Below are 23418 nucleotides of genomic sequence, written 5' to 3'. Positions count from 1 at the left end.
TTAAATGAAGGTGCTTTATTAAGAGCTCTGGGTGTCAGGGGTACACATACCCAAATCTAACCTGACTTCGTTTTGAGTTGAACATGCTTTTATACTCTATCATTATATAACTTTCATATTAATTATTAAACTTACATTGTTCTATTGTATGCATTGTTTTTACCCAAGCATGGATTTCTTGTGATCCCCCTCAATCCCCTAATATTGTTCCTCATGTTCTTTAAACAATAATTATATCTAATCACATCTAACAATTGTATCATTCATCATATACCAATTACACAGGTGCAGTTTGACATGATCTTTAGCAAGTACAAGGCCTAACACTTGCCAGGACCTACTCTTCCCGGGCTCACCAAACCTAACTTTCTTTCTAAGTCCCCAAATTTTCTAAGATTTTAAAACCTTATACTATCAGAGTGACACTTGTCTTTACAAACAAGCTGTGAGTCTGCCGATAAAATGAAACTATCACTGAGAGATAACAGAAACAATGGGATGGATTCAACTGAAAGATGAACGAGACACTGGGGAAACACCATAAAATTCCAACAGGGCTGAGAACTAAGAAGGAGATTATGCACTGGGGAGAGGGGGGATGGTATCTCAGGTATCATGAGTACCAGGAAGTCTGTACCTCTCAAATCCCTCAGCCTATGGGGAAAGGGAGAAGGGACGTACGGCCTGGAATTGGGATAAAAGGGAGGCTGCGCCCTCCAAAAATTAGAGAGATCCCAGGGGAATGCCCCATGGCCTCTCCCTTTATTTGAAAAAATTGAAAGCACTCCTCTATCTCCTTTTTGCATATAAACCTCTGGTGTTCGTGGATTAATTTTTTCTGACACTAACAATTAATATGAACTTCAAAACTACAAACCTAGGCAGTGCAGAATATGAAAAATATGAAAGCTAAAACTAAGGGCATCATAGCTGGAGGGGGGGGTGGAATTGACTAATTTTGGGGTGGGACTGATTAGCATTCAGAGGCACTGAGAGGTCTTGAGGTGACAGATTGAAGCCCCTCATCTCTTTGAGTGCCAAGAAATGGAGACAACTCCAAATACCCCACAACCCCTAAATACTCCCAAGTAGCTCCCTGATTCCCAGTTGCTCTTGAAGCACTAGTAAAATGTGAGGTTTTAGGTGCCATTGATTAATTAGATGCCATTAATTTGTTGATTTTTACCCCAATTTAGTCTGTTCCAAAGGGATGAAGATGAATCTAAAGATAATTAGAACGAAACCAAAACGACCACCAGCCCAGTGTCTTCCCAACACAGATCACAGGGAACATGGGCCATCAGGGCTCTGCCCAACGTGGGCCCACTGATGGGGGATGGAGTTGGAGCAGCGCACGAAGCTCTTCCTGCACTTGGAGCACTCACAGGGCTTCCCTTAGTGGTGCCTCCGTTTATGTCTGGTCAGTTGAGAGCTGTCTGAGAAGTTCTTCCCACACTGGGGACACTCATAGGGCCTCTCCCCAGTGTGGATGCGTTTGTGGGTACTGAGGCTGGAGCTCTGGCTGAACCCCTTCCCACATTCTCCACACTTATAAGGCCTCTCCCCAGTGTGGATGCGCCGGTGGGTGATGAGGTGGGAGTTTTGCTTGAAGCGCTCCCCACAGTCACGGCAGCGGAAGGGCCTCTCATCCGTGTGAATCTGCTGGTGCCTGAGGAACTGGAAGCTGGTCTGAAACCTCTTCCCACATTCTGGACACTCATAGGGCCTCTCCCCAGTGTGGATCATCTGATGGATGGTCAGTTGGGACCTCCGGCTGAAGCTCTTCCCACATTCCCCACACTTGAAGGGCTTCTCCCCAGTGTGGATGCGCCGGTGAATGGCGAGGGTGGAGCTGTGCTTGAAGCCCTCCCCACAGTCAGGGCAGCAGAAGGGCCTCTCCTCTGTGTGAATCCTCTGGTGCACGAGGAGACTGGAGCTGATCCGAAACCTCTTCCCACACTCGGGACACTCGTAGGGCCTCTCCCCAGTGTGGCTGCGCTGGTGGATGATGAGTTTGGAGTTAAAGCTGAAACCCTTCCCACATTTCCCACACTTGTAGGGCCATTCCCCAGTGTGGATCATCTGGTGGCAGATCAGGCTGTTGCTCTGGCTGAAGCTCTTCCCACATTCCAAGCACTTGTAGCACTTCTCCCCATCCTGAAGCTGCTCATGGACCACCAGCTCAGAGCCCTGGCTGGATCTCCGGCCGCCTTCCCGGCACAGGGTGGGTCTTTCCTCCTCAGAGCACCCTGGGATGGGTTTGGAGCTTCTCCTCCTGCGGGATCTCCGGGGCTTTTCCTCCCCGTTGGATTCCTGCACTGTGGAACTGCTCAAATCAGCCTCTTCCACAAGGTTCTGCTGCAGGGATTTGTCCTCCCTGGTCTCCATCCTCAGCTCCTTGTCTGAGGGAGGAAGGACAAGGAGAGGATGGGATTTACCTTGGTGCCAGAGGGAAGGGGAAGGAGATCCCCCCAGTGCGTCCCCGGCAGGATGGCCTCGGCAACAGGGTTGTCCTGCAGCTGGGGGCCATGCTGGGCTGGGAGATGGAGCAGGAGAGAGAGGGAAAGGGGCACTGACTTCCTCCTCACCTGCCTGGGTGTCCCGAGGCATCTTCCTCTTCCTCGCAGCCTTCCTCTCCATCCAGCCAAGGTTTGGCAATGGGAAATCCTGGTTTGGGGAAATACAAGGGATGAGGACATTGAGTTTGCAGGTCCCTCTGTCCAAGCTCATCTCTAGAAGTCATCGGACATCTGGGGTCCATAAAACCTTCAGAAAACACCAAAATTCAGCCTGAAAATGCCTCCCAGGAGTTCCCCATCTCTGGTCTCTCCTGTTTGGGGTTCAAGGGTTCCCCCCGTCCCAGCTGCTGGGAGTCACGCTTGTACTGGGGATCACCTGTCTGCTCGGTCCCTGCCCTCCCCGGGCTGCTGAGAGTGCCAGGAATCCGAAAAGTTCCCCCTGTTTCCATCTCCCCACTTAAGGATGGTGGGACCCCCCAATATCCCCCCAAGTAGGATTTTCCACTCAGCTTTGGAGTTCCACATTCTCCAAACATCCCCCCCCCAAATAAACCCAACCCAGGGACCCCCCCAGGATATCTGGGCAAAGCTCCCGCTCCCCAGTCACCTGTGGGATGGTGGGTGATGATCGCACAGGTGGGGGACTATAAATTCAGGGAGTGCTCGACCTTGTAGTTCCTTCTCCTTTCCCTGATCCTCATCTGTCCCTCCTCCTCCTCCTGCTCCTCTTTCATCCCTCCCCCTCCTCCCCCAGGAGCAGTGACACCCTCAGTGCCCCGTTCCCGAACCCCTCACAGCCCATGGGAGGAGCGGGGATGGAGCCGAGACAGGTCGGGATGGGCAGCGCGGGGCTCTCCGCTGCTCCCACCCGCTGGGGATGGAGGGAACCCGGCCTGAGGAAAAGGAGAGGGAAACTGGGAAAATTGGGGGCAGCAGATCCAACCTGGGGCTGGCTGGGGACCCTGGCTGGGGACTGCCAGCCCTTGGGGCTCCTCTGGGGAGATGCGGGAGGGGGGAACACAGAGAGGGCTGGGGGATCCCAGGAGTGGCAGCACTGGCAGGGACTGGTTTGTACTGGGATCGTCCTGGCAGTGGCTGAGATTGCACTGGCTGTGTACTGACATCATACTGGGATATCATACTGGGATCGTCCTGGCAGTGAGTAGGAGACTGCAGGGGGCAATTGAGATCAGGTTGTGAGGAACTGGGAATATGCCCTGCACTCCCTAGAACCCCGGCATCGCCCCCCATATGTCTCGTAAGTCTCCCCCAAACCCTTCAGGATCCCCGAGTGCCCCCTCAGCGCTCGTTCAGGATCCCCCAAAGCATCTCTGGACCCCTGAGTTCTCCCGACACCACAGATGCCCCTTCCAGACACAGCTGGGAATTCATCTCCCATCATCCCAGAACACGGTTCCACGCCCAAACCTCCTGCCGTGCCCCACGCCCCAAAGAGCCCAGTTACAGCTCCCCAGGTTCCCCCCAAGTGCTCACGAGCTGTATACATTCGCCCCGAGGACCTGCAACCACAGCTCGAACGGAAAAGTTCTCTCTGAGTGCTTCCCTGCAACACCAAACGCGCCTTCCGAGCCACTTATGGAACTACATCTCCCATCATGCTCCGCGGCGCCCATATGGTGCTATTGCAGCCATGACTCCATCTCCCGTCATGCCCCACGCCTCACCGGAATCCACTGGAGCTGCGCCTTTAACTCCCGTGATGCTCCGCGGCCCCATTAAACTGTATTATATCGGCGCCTACAACTCCCATCATCCCCTGCGACCCATAGATTCCCCGTTACAGCCCCCCAAGTGCCCGCCCGGACCCTGAAGGGCCCCCAGATTCTCCTCCCTGACTTCCAAGCGCCCCCCTGGACCCCCAAGTGCTTCCCCAGACCACGAATTGTCCCACAGAATCCCTAAGTGCCCACCTGGCTCCCCCAAGTGTCCTCCAGACCACCAAGTTCTCTCTAAATTCCCTCCCCAGACACAAAACTGCCCCAAATGTTCCCCAGAAAAGTTTCCATGGACCCCAAAGTGGTCCCTTTTACCCTGTCTGAGAAAATTATTAAAAAATATTATCAAAGGACTAAAAGTAGGACAAATTAGCATAAAGAGGGAGAAATAGTGGTCAATTAATTAATGAAGGGAATGGTGGTACTTTGAACCAAGGACCGATAATGTTTTTTGTTCCTAAAATTGTATAAATTCTTTTATATAAATATAAAAATTAGGTTCTATAAGTACAGAACAATATTATTATAAAAAATAACATTTTATTTTTTTAATTAATTAGATTTTAATGATAAAGAAAAATTCTAAAGAGAAATGTTATCAATGTTTTGGGATGTCAGTCCCAGGTGGGCCATGTCAGACATGCTGAGGCTTGGGGTGAGGAGCAGGTTGTCCAAACAGGGGCAGCCTGCAAGGGATTCATTCTTCTCTGTGACCAGACTGCCTACGGAGACATTCAACATCAGGATTGTAAAGAGTAAATCATGACCTCCTGATCAGTACAGAAAGATATTTTACAGTTTGAACAGTAGAATGTTGTCACCGTAAGGTGCCTTCTTTGTTAATATAGCTCATATTGTGTCATGTTTGTTAAATACCAATGTTGTTGTACCAGCTTTCTTTGCTAAAATATTGTTATAAATGAAATTAGAATTTTGACAACTAGGTCCCTTGGCTTAATGGCAGTTTAATTAAAAATGAATACCATTTACTAAAGTGAATAGTAATGTGGTATAAAAGAATACAGTTTAGTAAAATTATACAGTTTAATAAAAAATTAAAATTTATATATATAATCTACTAGCAATTAAGTATGATTAAAGCATAAGCAAAACCGTCCAGGGTACGGAGGCTTCCCACCCTGCTTCACGTTCAAAACAAAGCACTTCAAGCTAAACTCATATACTGTATGCTTATACATATTCATTAATGTTTCCTGTAAGTTTCCTCCTATTTCTGATTTTTCTGACTTTACATCATTTTCCTTCACGGCACATGCCTCGCTTGTTGTTAGGAGGTCTTCAGTCTTCTTTTGGTGGTCTTTTGGCAAAGGCTTCTCCTCTTCCTCATGGTCCTTTGGATAACCTTACAGGTTTGTATGTGCGTACTAAGCCTTGTGTTATATTAATCTACTAATTAGCCTTATATTTACTAGTCCTTACGTCCAATGCTTAAATTTGTTCTAATTTTGGTCCATCTCAAGGCCATTTTGGTCTTGAGACACCATTTATCTTCTAAACTACATCCTGTACCTTAATTTTGACATGTAACATCTGCAAAGGGGCACATCTGCTTTGTAACACTGATTCTTGATTGTTTCTAATAATAACTTTAATAACAGCTACAATTTAGTTAGCACAAACCAATTCCATTTATTACCACTGCAAATACGCCTTATGCACCTTTTTATTGGTTTCCATGCTAACGGCCTTGCTTTCTTCCTTGCTATGGATAAACCTGTATTTTCTCAATTTCTTCTTTTGCTCCCTCAATTGTTTGGCCTGCAGACCAGTTGCTAAGCCCATCCACATTCACCTCTTAGTCTTCAGAGGGAAACTTTGAGCACAGTGAGAATCTCCCAGTGTGCAAGAGGGTCCCTGTGTGCCAGCTGCAGCTGGGGCCTCAGCCATCTCCTCTCTCAACAGGTTCCCCTCTGCAGCTTCACAGGAAAAGCCAAACACCTCCCTCAGGGACACCTGCACCACACATTTCACATCTCCATGCCCATACGTGATGTCCCTGTCACAGCTGCATTACCAGCTTGCTGCTGTGCAGATGCTGCCACCACCCAAAGCAAGGCCCTGTGTCCCTGAAGGGACCCGCCCTGCTCTGTGGCCTGGACTGAAGGTGGGTCCCTCCTGCCAGGGCAGGGCCTGACACAGCTCTTCTGTTCCAATAAAGAGATGGAGCTGTCACCCCAGTGTCTGGCTGGTACCACCAGCAAAGCCCACACAGCACCAGCCCTGGCTGAGCTCCATGTCCAGGAGCAGGCAGGGCTGACCACGGTGTGGGCAGGCAGGAGCCAGGCAGGGGCTGCTGTGACCAGCGGCAGGGCCCCGAGGGGCTGGGGGAGTCTGTGTTGAGTGTCCCTGGGCTGAGGGCACATTTCCTTCAGTGGCATCACCTGGGCCTGGACCTCCTCCAGTGCCATGCCCAGGAAAAGAGGCAACCATCAAGAGCATCTCCTGGGACAGAACATGACCAGCAATGTCAGCAGGCAAAACCAAGGTTTTGTTTAGCAATGACCCTTTGATGAAGTCAAATATTTACAATCAGTCCCGTACAGTTTGGAGTACAGATGGGAGTACACTCGGGGGGTACAGCCAAGGCCATGAGGTCACAGCAGTCTCTGGGGTGACAGCAGGCTGAGGTGACAGCAGGCTCTGAGGTCACAGAGGTCCCAGAGCCCCGTGGTTGCACAGCACCACAAGAACCGAGCAGTCAGTCCTTGACCACGACTGTTGTGGCAGCAGCGGCGGCGGCAGCAGCGGTGCTGACATTGGGACAGCAGTGTCAGGACAGTGGTGGCAGCAAGAGCTGCAGGACTGGCAGTGGACAAGGCACCATGGCCTTTGCTCTGCACCTCTTCCTCCTGCTCCTCCTGGCAGTGGCCCTGCCTGACAGGGCTGCCCAGGCTGCTCCGTGGCGAGCAAGGCGAGCAGGTGAGCCCAGGGCCTGGCTTCCCTTTCCTGAGACAGCACTTCCTTCTCCCTGGGAAGCGTTGGGGATGGTTTTCCCCAGGGCTTCAGGGAGGGTTTCCTCTATGGATGGGAGAGAGTCCCCAGGGGCCCTGGGCTGGTCCCGCTGCCCCACCAGGGATGTTGCATGGGGCCTGCAAAGAGGGTGGAGAGTGTTCAGAGCCAGCCCAGAGCTCTCCAGGCCCCTCTGCAACTTTGGCCATGTCCATTGACATCTGGCTCCCACGGCCTTTCCCAACCCCCTTGCAGTGCCCAGTTCCCTAAGGCAGAAGGGGGTCCCAGCACACCATGGAATGGTTCTGATCTGTGCTCCCTTCTAGATGAGGGTGGTAGGAAGGCTTCTCCAGCAGCTTGGCTTCATGAAGATTTTCTGCCTCTGGAGCCCCATGCAGGTATGTTCTCACTGTCCCAACAAGAAATAATCATTGACAACCTGTCACGAACCAGGTGACAGAAGCTTCTGTGGCTGTTGAGTTACAGGTGTGTCTGCATCAAGGACATTTCAAGCTCCTTTTCTGGTTGCTGCACGCAAGCCCAGCTCCCATCACGGGGGTGAGTGGTGTGTCCTTGCAGATCCCACAGGCTAGAGCCCTGGTTCTGTGGGATCCATTCATCTGAAATGGAAATACTTTTTGTTAAGGTTCTCTGAGAGGGAGGAATAAACCCACAGAAGACAAGATGCTGAGTGAACTGGATAGACGCTATGGTGGGTCCATGTCCTTCAGCCTTCTCCTGAGACTCAGCAGCCGGGGGCTTTCTCTGCACATCTGGACATGCCGTGCCTGGCACAGTGGGAAGGGATCCATGGCAGCCTTGCTGCCCCGCTGCTGCTTTCTTGGCCTTCAGGGCTGTTTCCCAGCCTGGCCTGGCTACAGCTTCTCCCCAGCCTCTGCAGGAAGGCATTTGGCATCAGCTGACAGGGAGCCCAAACTGCAGCACAGGCCATGCAGAGCCAGAGATCCCTTGCAATTTCCCAGTCTTGGGGTAGATGTGGAATGGCAGCTCTTTGGAGGAGGGAAGGCCCTGGCCTGGCTCCGAAGTTTTGATGGCTTCCTGAACCTTATTCATGACTTGGACAAGTATTGCCTTTTGAAGATGCCACCTTCCTGTTGGGGAACAGCCCCACCTGATCCAGCTGTGGCTCTTCTTTTCTCCAGAGATGAACCCTAAGGCTGTGCTGAAGGCAGCGTTTCCCGGAGGAAGCAGTGGCTCATGGGCAGCCTCTGCTGCAGGAAGGGAGGCCATGCCAGGCACAGTCCCAGGAGGTAATTGCTGTGCCTCTGGGCCTGAGCCCTGCTGAGGCTTGAGCTGCCATCTCTGTTGCTTGGCTTTGTGAGCACAGTGCAGAGGAATTATCCTGAGCAGGCTCAGGGCACTCGGCTACTGAGCAGTTCTGCTGAAGTCCCTCCATGGGAGACACATCCCAAAACCTGGCAGCGGCTGCAAGGAATGCCCATGGTGGGGAAAGGGCTGAGGGGAGGGTAAAGCTCCAGTGTGCCCTGAGAGGGCCTGGCTCTGTCCCCTTGGGCTGGGGGAGCTGTCCCAGCTGAAGGACGGAGGGCAGGAGAGAGGGCAGGACGGAGGTAGGGATGTCTGTGGCACTGAATGCTGCAGTTTGGCCCAGGGCTTAATGGTTTCCTCTGTGGCAGGGAGAGCCCCTGGGCCCTGGGCTGGTGCCGCTGCCCCACCAGGGATATTGCACAGGGCCTGCAAAGAAGGTGGAGAGTGTCCAGAGCCAGCCCAGAGCTCCCCAGGCCCCTCTGCAGCTTTGGCCATGTCCACTGACATCTGGCTCCCTTGGCCATCCCCCGACCCCCTTGCAGTGCCCAGTTTCCTAATGCAGAAGGGGGTCCCAGCACACCATGGAATGGTTCTGATCTGTGCTCCCTTCCAGATGAGGGTGGTAGGAAGGCTCCTCCAGCAGCTTGGCTGCATGAAGATTTTAAGCCTCTGGAGCCCCATGCAGGTATGTTCTCACTGTCCCAACAAGAAATAATCATTGACAACCTGTCACAAACCAGGTGACAGAAGCTTCTGTGGCTGTTGAGTTACAGGTGTGTCTGCATCAAGGACATTTCAAGCTCCTTTTCTGGTTGCTGCACGCAAGCCCAGCTCCCATCACAGGGGTGAGTGGTGTGTCCCTGCTGATCCCACAGGCTGAGCCCTGGTTCTATGGGACCCATACATCTGAAATGGAAATACTTTCTGTTAAGGTTCTCCGAGAGGGAGGAACAAACCTACAGAGGATAGTAAGTCGCTGGAGACATCCAAACACATGGATAAGATGTTGAGTGAACTGGAGAGACGCCATAGTGAGTCCATGTCCCTCAGCCTTCTCCTGTGACTCAGCAGCCGGGGGCTTTCTCTGCACATCTGGACATGCTATGGCTGGCACAGCAGGAAGGCATCCATGTCAGCCTCGCTGTCCCACTGCTGCTTTCACGGCCTACAGGGCTGTTTCCCAGCCTGGCCTGGCTGCAGCTTCTCCCCAGTCCCTGCAGGAAGGCATTTGGCATCAGCTGACAGGGGGCCCAAACTGCAGCACAGGCCATGCACAGCCAGAGATCCCTTGCAATTTCCTGGTCTTGGGCTAGATCAGGTGTAGGGGCTGTTTGGAGGAGGGAGGGCCCTGGCCAGCCCAAATAACCTGGCCTTTCTCCTGATCCTTAACCATGACTTTAACAAATATTGCCACTTGAACATGCCACCTCCTCAATGGGGAATGGTTCTATCTGATCGAGCTGTGGCTCTTCCTTCCTCCAGAGATGAACCCAAAGGCTGTGCTGAAGGTGCCATTTCCCGGAGGAAGCAGTGGCTCATGGGCAGCCTCTGCTGCAGGAAGGGAGGCCATGCCAGGCACAGTCCCAGGAGGTAATTGCTGTGCCTCTGGGCCTGAGCCCTGCTGAGGCTTCAGATGTAAATCTCTGCTCCTTGGCAGTGCCTGCCTTTCAGGGATTTTGCACAGAGCATGGAAAAGGTGTTGAGAATGTCCAGAGCCAGTCCAGAGCTTTCCTCAGGCCTCTCTGCAGCTTTGGCCATGTCCATTGACATCTGGCTCCCACGGCCTTACGTGACCTCCTTGCAGTGCCCAGTTCCCTAAGGCAGAAAGGGATCCCAGCACACCATGGAATGGTTCTGATCTGTTCTCCCTTCTAGACTGGGATCGTGACATGGAGCATCTGGAAGTGCTGGTAAATGGCGGTTTGAAGACCTTGCCAGATGCTGGAGGCAAGTTCTCAATGTCCCTTTCCGCACAGAACAATCCGTGTCAAGGTGGCAAAAGCTCACTCATGTGCCATTTCCCTCAAGAGTCTGAAGGTTGACGGATTCTGGAAACCTTGCCCTGCTCCCTTCTGGAGCCCTGAGTGATCCCACAGCATTGCTGTCAGTGGGAGGAAGGAGCATTTAGCTGTCAATCCTCTTCCTGTGTGTAATGCCAGTGTCTCCTTCCGTGTGCTCTGTACAGCCACGGAGAAGAGCAGAGAGGGAAGGGCTGGGCTCAGGGCTGTGCCCTGGGGCTCTGCCTTGTGTGGCTCCTTTCTGGCCCCAGGGAACCTGAGATGCTCCTGCTCCAGCTGCCAAGCCCTGGCCCTGCTTGAGGCTCAGTTCAGAGCTGCTGGCAGCTCCAGGGAGTCCTTTCTCCCCTGACTGCCGTGCAAGGGGCTCCTTCCATCCCACTGTGGGCCCACTGCAGGCACGTGGTCCCCCTGCCCTTGCTACTGAGTTGAAAGCAGAGATGAGGAAGTGCCTTGGAGGGCAGCAGTCACCTGGGTGTACTCACTGCCACTCCAGCCTGAAGAAGAATCTTCAGCAGTGTCACGGGAGTTGTTCTGTCCTGACTTTCTTTGCAGATGAACCTGATGATGAAGATGATCCGGATTACCAATCCATATCAGTTACTGAGCCTGATGATGAGGAAGATTCTGAGGGTAGGTCAAGGCCTTTCCCCCTGGGAGAGCCGCCAGCTCAGAGCCCAAGGGTCGGCCACGGTGGCATCTCTGCAGGTGCCAGGACAGAGCCGTGCATGGTTGTGCCCTCACCCTGCGTGATCCTCTCACTGCTCCTGTGGCTCAGTGCTGCCTGTGCAGATCAGCAGACATGACTGAAGCTTCTGTGGCTGTTGAGTTATAGGTGTGTCTGCAGGGAGGACTTTCCCAGCTCCTGAGCTAAATTCTGCCAGCAAGCCCAGCTCCCATCGCTGGGGTGTGTGGTGCCTCCCTGCTGATCCCACAGGCTGACCACAGGTTCTGTGGGATCCATTCCTGAGAAATGCAAATACTTTATATAATGGTCCCCTGAGAAAGAAGGACAAACCTATAGGAGATAGTAATGTAGCAATGGGGGAACTCAAATACCTGGACATAATCCTGAATGATCTGGAGGGACGCCATGGTGGGTCCATGTCCCTCAGCCTCCTCCTGACACTCAGCAGCCAGGGGCTTTCTCTGCACATCTGGACACGCCGTGCCCGGTACAGCAGGAAGGGATCCATGGCAGCCTTGCTGCCCCACTGCTGCTTTCATGGCCTACAGGGCTGTTTCCCAGCCTGGCCTGGCTGCAGCTTCTCCCCAGCCTCTGCAGGAAAGCATTTGGCATCAGGTGACAGGGAACCCAAACTGCACCATGGGGCACGCACACCTTGAGATCCCCTGAAAATTTCCAGTCTCAGGCTAGTTCAGGTTTAGGGTCTGTTTGGAAGAGGGGTGGCCCTGGAGCATTTCCAAAACCGTGGGCATTTTCCTGATCCTTATCCATGTCTTTGACAAGTATTGCCTGGAGAAGACCAGCACAGCACAGAGAAATTGTGCCATTCGAGCTCAGGGGGTTGAGCAGTCTTGTGCCAAGGGGTGGCAAGGTGCCTGCAGGCCCCAGCTCTGGGGGAAACAGAGAACGTCCTGGCTGTATCCAGCGTGCTGCCAGCTCAGCAGTGGAGCACAGCAAAGGCTCACGCTGCCCATTGCTCCCACAGATGCAGCTGGCACCACAGCACATGCTCAGAAGATCTGGGAGAGCATGAGAAGAGTTTTCTACCAGGGAACAGATGGTTTGATTAAGTTAATGGCCATTGTGGCTGGTGGAGCAGTTTTCCTGATGATGTGCTGTGCCGGAATCTGGTATTGCTGGAAGGGAAAACGGTGAGTGTTTTGCGATCTCAGCCTCAAACAGCTTCTTGAAAGGCTGCTCATAGTCAGGAAACATTCCCAGTGAGGCTGCTGTGCACTTGTGGGTAGGCCTTGGTTGCCCAAATAACTCTGCTGAGAGTTCTGCTGCTGCCCAGGCCTTTCATTGGCCTCTTAATTGCTGGGCCTTGTCCTGGGGAGCCCGCTGGGGCTGCAGCCAGTGCTGGCTCCCACTGAGGCTGCCTGGCCAAGAGCAGCCCCAGGAGCAGTGGGCAGAGGCAAAGCAAGGTGGGCAGGAGAAAGAGCGGGGACGAGATTGCCCTTGAAAGGCAGAGGTGCTCTGGGGCCCGCTCCCGGCCAGGGACCCTGCCCAGAGCCATCCCCTGCTCGCTGGGGCCTTGAGGGGCAGCTGTCCAGCTGGGCCAAGCTGTGCCAGCAGCTCCAGCGGTGCTGGGGAGCCTTGGCCGCTCTGGGCCCTGCTGTTCAGGAGGGTCCCTGAGTGCCAGCAGTAGCTGGGGGCCTCAGCCACCTCCTCTCTCCACAGGAGCACCTCTGCAGCTTCAGAAGAGCAGCCAAAGATTCCAGTGTCTGAGAAGCTGACCTGTTATCCTCGCTCTCCACATCTCTCCCTATCTGCTGTGCTGCAGCTGCAACCCCGTCTTGAGGGCATCCCAAGACCCACACCTCCCAAGCGAGACCCTCTGCCCCTGAGCCCCCTGGCCCTGTTCCCTGGCCAGGACTGAAATTGGGCAGCCCCTGTCCACCAGAGTGTTGCTGCCTGTTAGTTTACCTTCATTAAGTATGTTTGTTCACCTTCATTGAGTTTAGAGTTGGTTTGCCCCAGTTACTCCCCACTATATCGATATAGTTTGTTCCCAGTTGCCTGTCATTGTAAACCTCTCCCCTCTTTCCAGATTGTTCCCCATCCATCACTTTGGTCCTACCCCCAAGCCCTATCAATCTATGTACACCACACCTTTTGTTCTGGTTCCTTCCCTGCTCATCATCCCTTACTCGATGCCCTATTGGTTGTATAGCTATCCTACCTCCCCCAAGTCCCTACCATTGGATTTGTGTATTGTAACCCCTTCCCACAACACCTCCCCTGCTGCAATATTATTGGTTGTTGTATGAGCCGCCCACGGGCTTTAAAACCTGGCGCACAGAGGTGCCCAGGGGCTCGGCTCGGACTTTCTCCTCGAGATCCCAGCCCTGTCCCTCATCGCCTTCTCCCTGCACCTGCTGGAATAAACTTGTTCCTGGGAAATTGGAGGACTCCGAGCACTCTCTCTCCCTTTACTTCACCTCGTGTCTCCCTGCATACTATAGAGCCCAAGCCCAAAGGAGCTCTAGAGGTTCCAGGTCGAGCCACATAGTGCTCACCTGGTTCCCCACTCCTGCCGCCGACGCTTGGCACAAGCTAGCCGGGGTGTGAAGGGCCGAGCAGGCAGCGACACCAGAGCAGGGGTTGGCCCATGTTTTTTGTTCAAATAAAGAGATGGAGCTGTCACCCCAGTGTCTGGCTGGTACCACCAGCAAAGCCCACATGGCACCAGCCTTGGCTGAGCTCCATGTCCAGGAGCAGGCAGGGCTGACCATGGTGTGGGCAGGCAGGAGCCAGGCAGGGGCTGCCGTGACCAGCGGTGGGGCCCCGAGGCGCTGGGGGAACCCGTGCTGAGCATCCCTGGGCTGTGAGGGCACATTTCCTTCAGTGGCATCACCTGGGCCTGCACCTCATGAGGCACACAGGGAAAATTTGGGCTCTCTCCTAAGGTGTGCAGGGATTCCCCAGGAGGAGTGCAGTGGGGTTAAACTGAGAGGGTTTTTTACTCTTCTCAGCACAGCAAAGGGGACAGTCTTGGCCAAGGTTTTGCAGAGCTGGGAGGAAGCCTCTTGTGAGCCCTTGGGCCCGGCCTGTGGGCACAGCGGGCAGGTGGAGCCCATCCCTTGAGGCCAGTCCGGGCTGCTCGGGCCAGGCTGGGCCGGGTGAGCCGGGCCATTCTCTGGGGCACAGGAGGCACCCAGGGCTATAACTGGGGCCGTGGCTTTTCAGCTTGAAGGGAGGCTGGCTCTGTTGGTTCAGAGGGCACAGCTTAGATCCCAGTTACCTTTGTAAACCTGCTGGGGAAGTGTTGAGGGCAGAGAGTTCCAACCCTTCTCACTGGGAAGCTGGGCTGATGCTGTGGGGTTTTTTAATTTTTTGGCCTCTAAATTTGTGTCCTGGCAGAGGATTAAGTTTGCTTGCTCTCAGTAAGCCCCTTTTCTTCTTGGTGCTGTTGTAAATGAAATTAAAATCAGACAACAAGATCTATTGAGTTAACAGCAATTAAATAACAAGGGAAAAAATTATACAACTTAGTGAATTGAATACAAGGATGCAATATAATAAAATAATACTATTTAGTGGATTGAATAGAAATTTGGTATAAAAGGAAAACAATTCAGTAAAAGAGTACAATTTAGTGAATATCTTCATATATATATATATATATGTGAATATAATTTGCTAGTAATTGAGTATGATTAAAGCATGAGCAAAACTGACTGGGGTATGGGCAGGGCTTCTCACCCTGCCTCACGTACCAAAACAAAGCAATTCAAACTAAACTTATATACTGTATGCTTATACATATTCATTAATGTTTCCCCTAAGTCTCTTCCTATTTTTGATTCTTTAATTTTACATCACTATTCTTCATGGTGCAAGCCTCACTTGTTGCTAGGGGGTCTTCAGTCTCCTTTCGATGGTATTTTGGATGAAGGCTTACGCTCATCCTCATTGTCCTCTGGATAACCTTACAGGTTTTGCATGGGTACTAAGTGTTATGTAAATAAGCATTGTGTTCCACTAATTAGTCTTACACTTCATAATCTTCAGGCCTATGCCTAAAGTTGTTCCAACTTTATCCATCTCAAGGTTGATTTCTTCTTGGGACACCACTTACCTCAAAACTACATCCTGTACCTTAATTTCAACACGTAACATCTGCAAAGGGGTACATCTGCCTTGTATCACCAATTCCCTTGATTGCTTCTAAGAATAACTTTCCAAATAGTTACAATTTAGTTAGCACAAATCATTTCCATTTATTACGCTCCCCAAATTCCACTCCCAACATCTCCCCCGCTTCCAGCTCAGGATGGTGCCCCAATGAGACCCCTCCCCAAATCCCACCCCCAAGACACCTCCCCATCGCTGGAAAATCCCCCAAATCTCACTCCAAAATTGGGAATCCTCCCTGAGACCCCTCCCCAAATTCAGGCCTCCCCAAAATGCCCCTCCTCACTGGGATTAGGACCTCTCCCCATCAATGGAAATTCCCCCAAAAGACAAAAAATCCTCCCCAAATCCCCTTCCCAAAATCAGAACTCCACCAGGACCCCTGAATTTCCCCCCAAAACCACCAAATTTTCCCCCCCAAATCCCCAATTTTTTTCCCCAAATCCCAAATCCTCTCCCTAAAAACCCCAAAGTTCTCCCCAAAGTCCCAAACTTCCTCCCCAAACACCCAAATGTTAGAAAAAAAATCCTTAAATTCTTGCCCTAAAACCCCAAAATTCCCCCCAGGACCTTCAGAGTTTTGCCCCAAAACCCCAAATTTCCCTCTGAACCCCCAAATTTCTCCAATTCCACCTCAAATCCTGGGAGAACTCCCCAAAAAACAGCAAGCCTTCCCAAAACCTCCAACAAAACTGCAACTCTCTCCCTAAAAATCGCCAAAAATCTGAGAACATAAATTTTTTCACGCCGCGGGTGGGGGGAGAAACACCAGAAATCTCAGGATTTTTCCCGTTTTTTTGGGGAGTGGGGTCTCCCTGTTTCCTGTACCCCCAGGTGACCCCACCCCAAAATTCCTGCCCCTCGGCCCCCCAAATTAAGTGTAAATAAATAAAAAGATGAAAAAAGGAAAAAAAAAAAAGAGGGGGGGGGAAAGGTAAAAAAAAAAAAAAGCCAGAGAAAAAAATTAAAAAAATATTTTCTCACCTCAGTTTGGGGGGAAGGGGATGGAGGAAATATTGGGGGAGGGGGTGAACCTCCAGAAAAAAAAAAATTGAGGGACCCCCCGTGTCCTGGGTTGATTATGATGTTAAATTGTATCCCCATTCGTCCACCTAACCCAGACACAGATTTTGTATTCTTAATATTCCATCTAAAAGTGAGTGGAAAAGAAGCACTGAGCCTGTTATCAGACTGTACTTGCTCCCCCCACATCGGGAGTTTTGACTACAGCACAGACAGACAACAAGACACAGATCGCCTTGGCTTTCCAACTAGCCGGAGCAGAGAGGTCTTCCTGGACTGTTTTCTTTCCCTTTTTCTGAAACGAATCGAACCTGCTCTGGACTGGGGAGTCGGGGGAGCACCGGGAGCTTGCACCCGTGGACTACCGAGAGCCCAGCTTGGGCAGCGGCATTTTCCAGCACCAGAGGGACTGATAACAGAGCGAACACCCACAGAAAGAGACCCTCTGAAGTTTGTCATCTCTTCTGAATGGCGAGAGGTTTTGTAATTTGATATCATTAATTTTTGTGCTGGGTAGAGCTGTGCCTGTGAAATAAACAGGATTTTTCCACTTCTCTCAGAGAAATCTCTTCCGAACCGGTTGAGGGGTGGGAGAAAAGGGCCACCTGGGTTTGCTTCCCGGGGGGAGCCCCATTGGAGGTTTTCTCCCAAATTTGCCCTAAACCAGGACAGCGGCCCTCGGCAGTTGGCGGCCTTTGGGGTGGAGCCCAGTGGCACGCGAGCGGCCTTTGGTGGCTGCTGTCGGCCGGCGGCTGGGCAGACCTGCTGTCGGCCGGCGGGCCGCCGTGTGACGCGTCGAGCGGCTCTCCCCTATCGGCCTGAGCGCCTCGCCGCCTTCGCGTCTCCCTGAGAGGGAAGGAGGGAACCCTCAGAAGCCGGCGGCGCTCCCTCCCGCGTCTGGGCCCGAGCAGATGGCGGCCCTGCTCCCGCCTCGGTTTCTGCCCGGCTGGCTCGGTCAGCGGGGCTGCCGTCCGCCTGCAGGTTTCGGTGGGGCCGGCCGGGGGCGAGCGGGAAGGAAGCCGCCGTCGGAGCGAAAGCCTCCGAGAGAGCGCCGGCGAGAAAGCTTCCTCGGAAAGGGAGGAGACCGAGCCTCAAGCCGCCGGCGGCCCCGTCGGCCCGCTCCTCAGCCCCCGCAGGCGTTGTCGCGGTGCCGAGCGGCCGGCCGCTTGAGGAGCCGCCTGGGCCGTGGGCGGGGAGGGGCCGACGGCGGCGGCCCGAACCCAAGCCGCAGGGGGGCGGGGAAAGCCCGGAAGGCGGTGCCAAGGCAGGGTGACGTCAGAGGGCGGGGCCGCCCGGCGAGCCCCCGGAGGCGGGCCCGGGGCCAAAGACCTGCGCGGACCGCCGAAGAGCCGGCCTGTGCAAGCGGCCGCCCGCTCGCCGCCTCTGCCGGGGATTCGAGTCGAGTTACGCCGGGGGCCGGCGGCTTCCAGCCGCGTCCCACCGCCCGCTTCCGCCTGCTTCCTTTTCCCCGCTGTCCGCCCCGAGGTGCCGCTTGCTGGCTGGTGCCGTGTCTGCTCCCCGCGGGGTGGGGACGCCCCGTTGCCGGCCTGTGCAAGCGGCCGCCCGCTCGCCGCCTCTGCCGGCGACTCGAGTCGAGTCACTATGACTCTTAACAGAGGTAAGTTTGCATTCCTAACTGGGCTTAGCCGCTGAAATCAGACCTCCTCGTGGTCCCGCTGGATACCCGCAAGGGTAACTAGCTGATTTCTGCCCCAGTGTGAGTGAGGTTGTGTTTTTCACTGCCTCCCTGCCTTTGGACTCGCCACCCAAAGTGCAGTTTCACGATTTTGCGTCGAAAAGTTATCGGCAGAAGCTCCTTAAAAGCTCCCTGTCTGAAACCGAGCCCGCGGTCAAGTTGGGCAAAGCTGACAGCGCTTGAGGGGGTGCTGTTAGTCAATATTCCCTCAATTGGACTTAGTTTTACTTTGAAACGGCACCACGGTAAAGGCTTTAAAGCTACTCCGTGTGTCCACGGCAACTCAAACTAATTTTAAAGACTGGCATATAAAATCGCCACAAAACCCAAATTTTAAACCCTCAGAATTGGAAAGGGAGGTTTGGAAAAGTTTAAAACTGGAGTTCTACAACTCGATGCATTGTGCCGAAGAATGTAATGCCCATTGTGTGGGGCGGGAGGGGCTGGAGGAATACCCTGATGTGTACTATGATGATACAATGACTTCCTTATCTCTAGATGATAACGGGATTGATAAGAGCCAGGAAAAGACTGCCACACCCCCACCCACCCAGGAAGAAGCAGCCGTTTTATCAGAGCCAGAGGAAACCACTATTCAACCACCAAACAATGGGGAATCAGAAGACTGCCCTGTCATATCAGTTCCAGATGAGAATCCACCCTGCCCGTGCTGCGGTATTAAAACGAATAAAATGCCTGGATTAATTGAACATTTACTCAGAGCACATGGAATTAGAGAATGCAAATTTAAATGCACCAAATGTGATTTGGAAAATACAAATTTTCACAGCATTGCCTGCCACTATCCAAAATGCAAAGGTAAAATAAAAAAAACATCCCCAGGAAAATGGCCCTGCAATGTATGCCAGATGAGTTTTCAAACTAAAATTGGACTGGGACAACATAAAAGAATTGCACATCCAGCAGTCAGAAACCAGGAGAGGCTAGAAGCCATGAGACCAAAAGAAACATCAGCAAGAGGAGCCCACAAGAAATGCTGGAGTGAAGAGGAGGAAAATCTGCTAATCCAACTAATTAAACAATATGAGGGTAATAAAAACATTAATAAACTGATTGCTGAACACATCCCATCCAAAACTGCAAAACAAATCAGTGACAAGAGATGCTATCTGATGTTAAAACAACAAGCCTCAATTGGATTACAAACTAACAGAAAAACAGAAGAGCAGCCACAGGAAAAAATTCAAAAGCCATCAAAGCGTAAAGAAACCAAAATAAAGCAGTTGAAAAAACACTAGGAAGATATTATCCCATCAAAGATCAGTGATGGCACCTTCATTTTGTATCAGGAAGCCTTCCAAGAAATTCTCAAAAAGAAAAATAAGAATCCCACCCACACCATTAGTGAAATAACCAAAGACTGCATGAAGGTATTTAAAGAGATGCACAGCTGGGAAAAGAACACGGCCTCGTCCGTGGGGCTGTGCCTGGCTGTGCTGCTGGAGCTCCACAGGGACCTGATCTGCAAGGCATTCTCCATTTATTTCAAGACTGTTCTTTTATCATTTTTCTGTAGTGTATAAATAAAAGATGTGTTCTAATAAACAGACTGCAAGACTGTTCTTTTGCTGCCCAGGGTCTGCAGGGCATAGGGGAAGAGGGGGAAAAGGGTCTTTGTGCTCAGCAAGCTGCCCAGGTGTGCAGTGGTGCAGGGAAAATGGCCAGAAGCCCCTTGGCCTTTGGTGGTTCTGCTGAAGGCACAAGCCCTGTCCCAGCCTGGCAGTGCCGTCTGTGTCCTCCTGCCCATGTGGTGCTGGCTGGATTGCTGAGGGCTCCCAGGTGCATCTTGCTCCAGCTCCATGAGCAGCCCCCAGGCTTGATTTGCCTTGTTCCTGACAGCCGGCTGCTCTGGTGCTTCCCTGGGGCTCCTAACTGGAGCAGGTTTATCTGAGGGGGTGAGAATGCCAGGATGTGCCAGGACCAGAGCCCTGGGGTTTCCAAGGAAGAATCCATCAATCCCCTTTTCCAGGAGATCCCAACCCTCTGAATCACACCTGGGATAGAGAATAGCAGAATCGCTGGAGTGCTTAAGACCGGAATGCTGGGAAAAAACCTGATCTTTAATTAACCCCATTTCCTGATGGGAAATAATCCAGGAATTTGGTTCCTGGAATTGGAAAAAGAAGGAAATGTTTTTTTGGGAGGTGCCATAGGTGCTCCTGGACGGGGGATTTCCCTAATCCATCCTTCCCTGATTGAGGAATGGAAGTTTGTGGGATGAGCCAGGATTAACAGACCCCTCCCTCAGGTGTGTGATCCAGGATTTTTCTGCTTTTTCCCAGCCCAGGTGAGCCATGTGCAGCCTTCCAAATGGATTGGTTCAAACCAGGAAGGATTTTATTCCCCATGGGAATAAACCTGGGCTCCAAAACACTCCCAGAATGGCAAAATCCTGATTTTAGCAGCTTTTTCCAGCTCCACATTGGAGGAATTCATGGATCTGCTGGATGATGGGTTCTCATCCCAAATAATCTGCCTGTTTGTCGAGGAACACTCTGGTGATGGTGCTGATACAAGTTGTGCTGACTCAGTCTTCTGAGAGTTTTGGGGATTTTTTTGGGGGCGGGATTTCAGGTGTCTGAGACAGTGGGGAGTGAGGCAGGAGAGAATCCAGATCCAGAAAAATACCGGATAGTGCAGGGAATGGGGAAATCGCAGTAGAAACAAGCACAAAGGAACTGGGAAAAAAAGCATTTTTAAGAAGGGAAAAAAAGGATAACATTCCAACCAAATGCACTGGATGCATATGGATGCTGAAAGCAGGCAGGGAGCACAGAGCCTGTGTGAAACTGAGTCACACAGGCTTCTCTCTCTGGCCTGGGAAAGCATAAGAAGGAATCCCAACAGTCCTTGTTAAAGGACACCAATTGGCAGGTGTTGTTTAGTCAAGGGCTGGTGTTCCACTTAAGCAATGAAGGTGATGTGTACCTTTAATGAGCAATGGGAGTTTTACCTCTCAGACCTTCTCAACCATGTGTATAAAAGTAGATTAAGAATAATAAACTTTGCTCTCTTGGACAATGCAGCCAAGGGAGTCAGTGTCGTACTCCTCGCCGTTCCTAATACAGTGCGAGAGAAAAGAATAACTTGGAGGTGGAATAGGAGAAATTCCAACACAACAGGTTACCAAGGCCTGGGAGAGCCCAAATTTTTCATTTTAGTTGGGAAATTTTTTGGTGTTTATCAATGTTATTGCATTTTGGTTTTTTCCAGGAAAATCCCGGTTTCTTTCTGATGGGACTTGCAGTTGCCTCCTGTTCTTGTAGTTCTGATTTTGCCCATCCTCATTCCCAAAATTTTTTAGAAATTTCTGTAAAATGATGAAAATGATGATGGACTGTGGCCTTTTTTCTTTCTCCTTACTTGTGATGCTATTGCAGTGAAAAGAAGAAGAAAAAACACTGATAAGAAATGGTAAAAAAAAAGATAAAAAGATCAGCATTTTACCATGTATCAGTGCTTGGCTATTTGTTTTAAAGCTTTTTGGCAAATGTTCTTTTTGCTATAAAATAGAATTATATGAAGCCCTGAGGAGGTTTAAAAAATAAGAGAGAAAAAGTAAATTATAATTTAAAATTTAGCTTCTTTTTCAAAGGAGCAATCCTTTTAGACTACAAAAGTGTCGTGGTTTTAAAGCAGTAACTAAAAAATTACTAGAAAATTTACTTATTTCTTGCTATGAGATGTGGATTAGAACAAGAGCAAAACAGGCTTAAAACTTAAAAGGAATAAAGTAAGTTCATTAACAAAACTACAAGAATAAGAACACCAGAATAAACCTCCAGAAAAACCTTTTTATCCCCCACTACTTAACCATTCCCTTGTTCAAATGACAACATAGAGACAAAAAAGTTTGGAACTCAGGTGTTTAAAACAGTCCCAATTCCTGATAGAGTCTTTTCATCAGCCTTTGTAGAGAAACAGAAGTCTTCTTCTGCTAATCTATGGAGTTTCTCACAAGAAAACTATTTTTGTTATAGCTTTCTATTTTTCTGATGTCCAGAAATCTGTCATCATATTTTCTCCTCCCATTTCACATCACTCTGAGGTGTGTTATGGGCCATGAGTCTAGGGATGTCATTTTTAAGGATGAGTTATTCAAAGGCAAAAGTTCTCTTCATTTGTCTTTGTGAGCTTCCCTGGAAAAAAGAAATTTTCTCTTTGCCTCTCAAGGCTTCAAATCTTCAACTATTACTTCTCCCCACTCTGTTCCAGCACTTCACTGTATCACAATTCCTCCACCTTTTGCTCAAAATCTATACTTTGAACACTCCATTCCTCCCTATATACTCTGTCATGAATTGAAGGAGTTTTTTCAGGACACTATTGTCCATCTCCATAACTTTAACAGAAAAGTATTTCAGCTTAATTAAAGCATCTCCTTATTCTCTACCTCTTCTGAAGCTTAACTCTTTTCTTTACTGTCTCTGATAGTTTATAAAGTCTCTTTACATGTTGATTACTATATTTTTCTTTTTCTGGAAAAAAAGGATTAATCTGAAAGTCTCATCTGGGTGATGAAAGAGTTAAAATCTTGCCCAGGCTTTGTAGATGGTTCTGTGATCTCTGCCGGAGCAGCAGCTGGAGTTGTCTGTGATGGAAGATTGTTCATGGCTGCTCTGGAGAGTGTGGTCACTGTCTCAGCCCACCGCAGGTCAAGAGCTTCTTTTCTTTCCTTACTTGGCAGTCTCTGGTGAATTCAGTCACAGCAAAAACTGCAGCCAAGCCAGGGACCGGCCTGGCTCGGCCAGAGCCCGGGGCAAGCCCCGCAGGCCCCATCTCCCGGCCGGGAGCTGCGGCAGGCCCAGCCCAGCCCCTGCCCGGGCCGCATGGGCTGGGCCGGGGACGGGAAGCCAGCTAAAGCTCAGTTACCTTTCACAGACAGGAAACAAAGAGACCAAGAAATTCCCAGGCTTAGGTCTTAAGGTGGTGTCTCACTTTTCAATGGTTAAGAACTGCTGTCAATTCTTAGAAATGACCAGCTGTTGGCTAGGAGACAAACTCCCATCAGGCTCCAGCGGTTTGAACTTCCTTAGGTGTTTCTCTTTGTTTTCTTAAATGCCAATCCATCACAGTTTGATAGACCATGCTGGATTAAATAGCATTTGTTGTTGGCCAGTTTTCCTGATTACATAGGGTCCAGTTTCAGAAATTTTTGGAGTCATTCTAATTGGTGGCTGTGTGGTAGGTATTACAACATGAACATTAAGCTCTCCCCAATATCTGGTATTGTTTTTACCACACACAAATTTGGAGGACAATTGTACAGCTGTTAAATTCAGCCAACAATCTTGATTCCAAGTTTCACAAGATTTAACCTGGCCAC

At 51.0% G+C, this 23418-nt stretch overlaps 2 protein-coding genes and 2 long non-coding RNA genes across 7 annotated transcripts; 2 read left to right on the top strand and 2 right to left on the bottom strand.

The window, feature by feature from the left end:
- On the bottom strand, positions 1 to 4196 carry LOC147646825 (uncharacterized). 3 transcript variants are annotated; one of them, XM_086872890.1, is made up of 3 exons: positions 3127 to 4196; positions 2589 to 2667; positions 1 to 2402 (listed from the first exon to the last, which is right to left on the bottom strand). In XM_086872890.1, the coding sequence occupies exons 2-3, from the start codon at positions 2638 to 2640 to the stop codon at positions 1396 to 1398; spliced, it is 1059 nt and encodes a 352-aa protein (XP_086729016.1). In that variant the 5' UTR covers positions 2641 to 2667; positions 3127 to 4196; the 3' UTR covers positions 1 to 1395. The 3 variants fall into 3 exon arrangements, with proteins under 3 accessions (XP_086729016.1, XP_086729015.1, XP_086729017.1); XM_086872889.1 differs by having other exon boundaries at positions 4040 to 4195; XM_086872891.1 differs by having other exon boundaries at positions 4014 to 4133.
- A 2736-nt stretch (positions 4197 to 6932) lies between these two features.
- Positions 6933 to 13618, top strand: LOC147646823 (uncharacterized). Of its 2 annotated transcripts, XM_086872871.1 has the most exons (13): positions 6975 to 7195; positions 7552 to 7623; positions 7712 to 7783; positions 7872 to 7937; positions 8389 to 8496; positions 9126 to 9197; positions 9286 to 9357; positions 9445 to 9543; positions 9995 to 10102; positions 10388 to 10459; positions 11083 to 11160; positions 12201 to 12366; positions 12896 to 13618. In XM_086872871.1, the coding sequence occupies exons 1-13, from the start codon at positions 7099 to 7101 to the stop codon at positions 13092 to 13094; spliced, it is 1281 nt and encodes a 426-aa protein (XP_086728997.1). In that variant the 5' UTR covers positions 6975 to 7098; the 3' UTR covers positions 13095 to 13618. The 2 variants fall into 2 exon arrangements, with proteins under 2 accessions (XP_086728998.1, XP_086728997.1); XM_086872872.1 differs by lacking the exon at positions 9995 to 10102 and having other exon boundaries at positions 6933 to 7195.
- LOC147646824 (uncharacterized) lies at positions 8083 to 13306 on the bottom strand. Its single transcript, XR_015281795.1, has 2 exons — positions 11587 to 13306; positions 8083 to 11493 (listed from the first exon to the last, which is right to left on the bottom strand). It is a non-coding gene; the product is annotated as an uncharacterized LOC147646824 (long non-coding RNA).
- Positions 13619 to 17623: 4005 nt separating the features above from the next.
- LOC147646822 (uncharacterized) lies at positions 17624 to 19637 on the top strand. The gene is made up of 2 exons (XR_015281780.1): positions 17624 to 17993; positions 18570 to 19637. It is a non-coding gene; the product is annotated as an uncharacterized LOC147646822 (long non-coding RNA).
- Positions 19638 to 23418: the final 3781 nt, after the last annotated feature.

Source organism: Cyanistes caeruleus, unplaced genomic scaffold (assembly GCF_971803275.1).
Source record: "Cyanistes caeruleus unplaced genomic scaffold, bCyaCae1.hap1.1 HAP1_SCAFFOLD_78, whole genome shotgun sequence".
Lineage (NCBI taxonomy): Eukaryota > Metazoa > Chordata > Aves > Passeriformes > Paridae > Cyanistes > Cyanistes caeruleus.
This window is presented reverse-complemented; position numbering and strand designations above follow the sequence as displayed.

Excerpts from the sequence above, each read along its gene's own strand:
- LOC147646825 (XM_086872889.1), bottom strand. The coding sequence starts at position 4,153 with ATGGGCGCCGCGGAGCATGATGGGAGATGTAGTTCCATAAGTGGCTCG. Across the intron at positions 2,668-4,039 it reads CGTTCGAGCTGTGGTTGCAG|GATTTCCCATTGCCAAACCT; the intron begins GTCCTCGGGGCG and ends TCCCCAAACCAG. Across the intron at positions 2,403-2,588 it reads GCCTCGGGACACCCAGGCAG|ACAAGGAGCTGAGGATGGAG; the intron begins GTGAGGAGGAAG and ends TTCCTCCCTCAG.
- LOC147646823 (XM_086872871.1), top strand. The coding sequence starts at position 7,099 with ATGGCCTTTGCTCTGCACCTCTTCCTCCTGCTCCTCCTGGCAGTGGCC. Across the intron at positions 7,784-7,871 it reads GCCCAGCTCCCATCACGGGG|GTTCTCTGAGAGGGAGGAAT; the intron begins GTGAGTGGTGTG and ends CTTTTTGTTAAG. Across the intron at positions 12,367-12,895 it reads TATTGCTGGAAGGGAAAACG|GAGCACCTCTGCAGCTTCAG; the intron begins GTGAGTGTTTTG and ends CTCTCTCCACAG.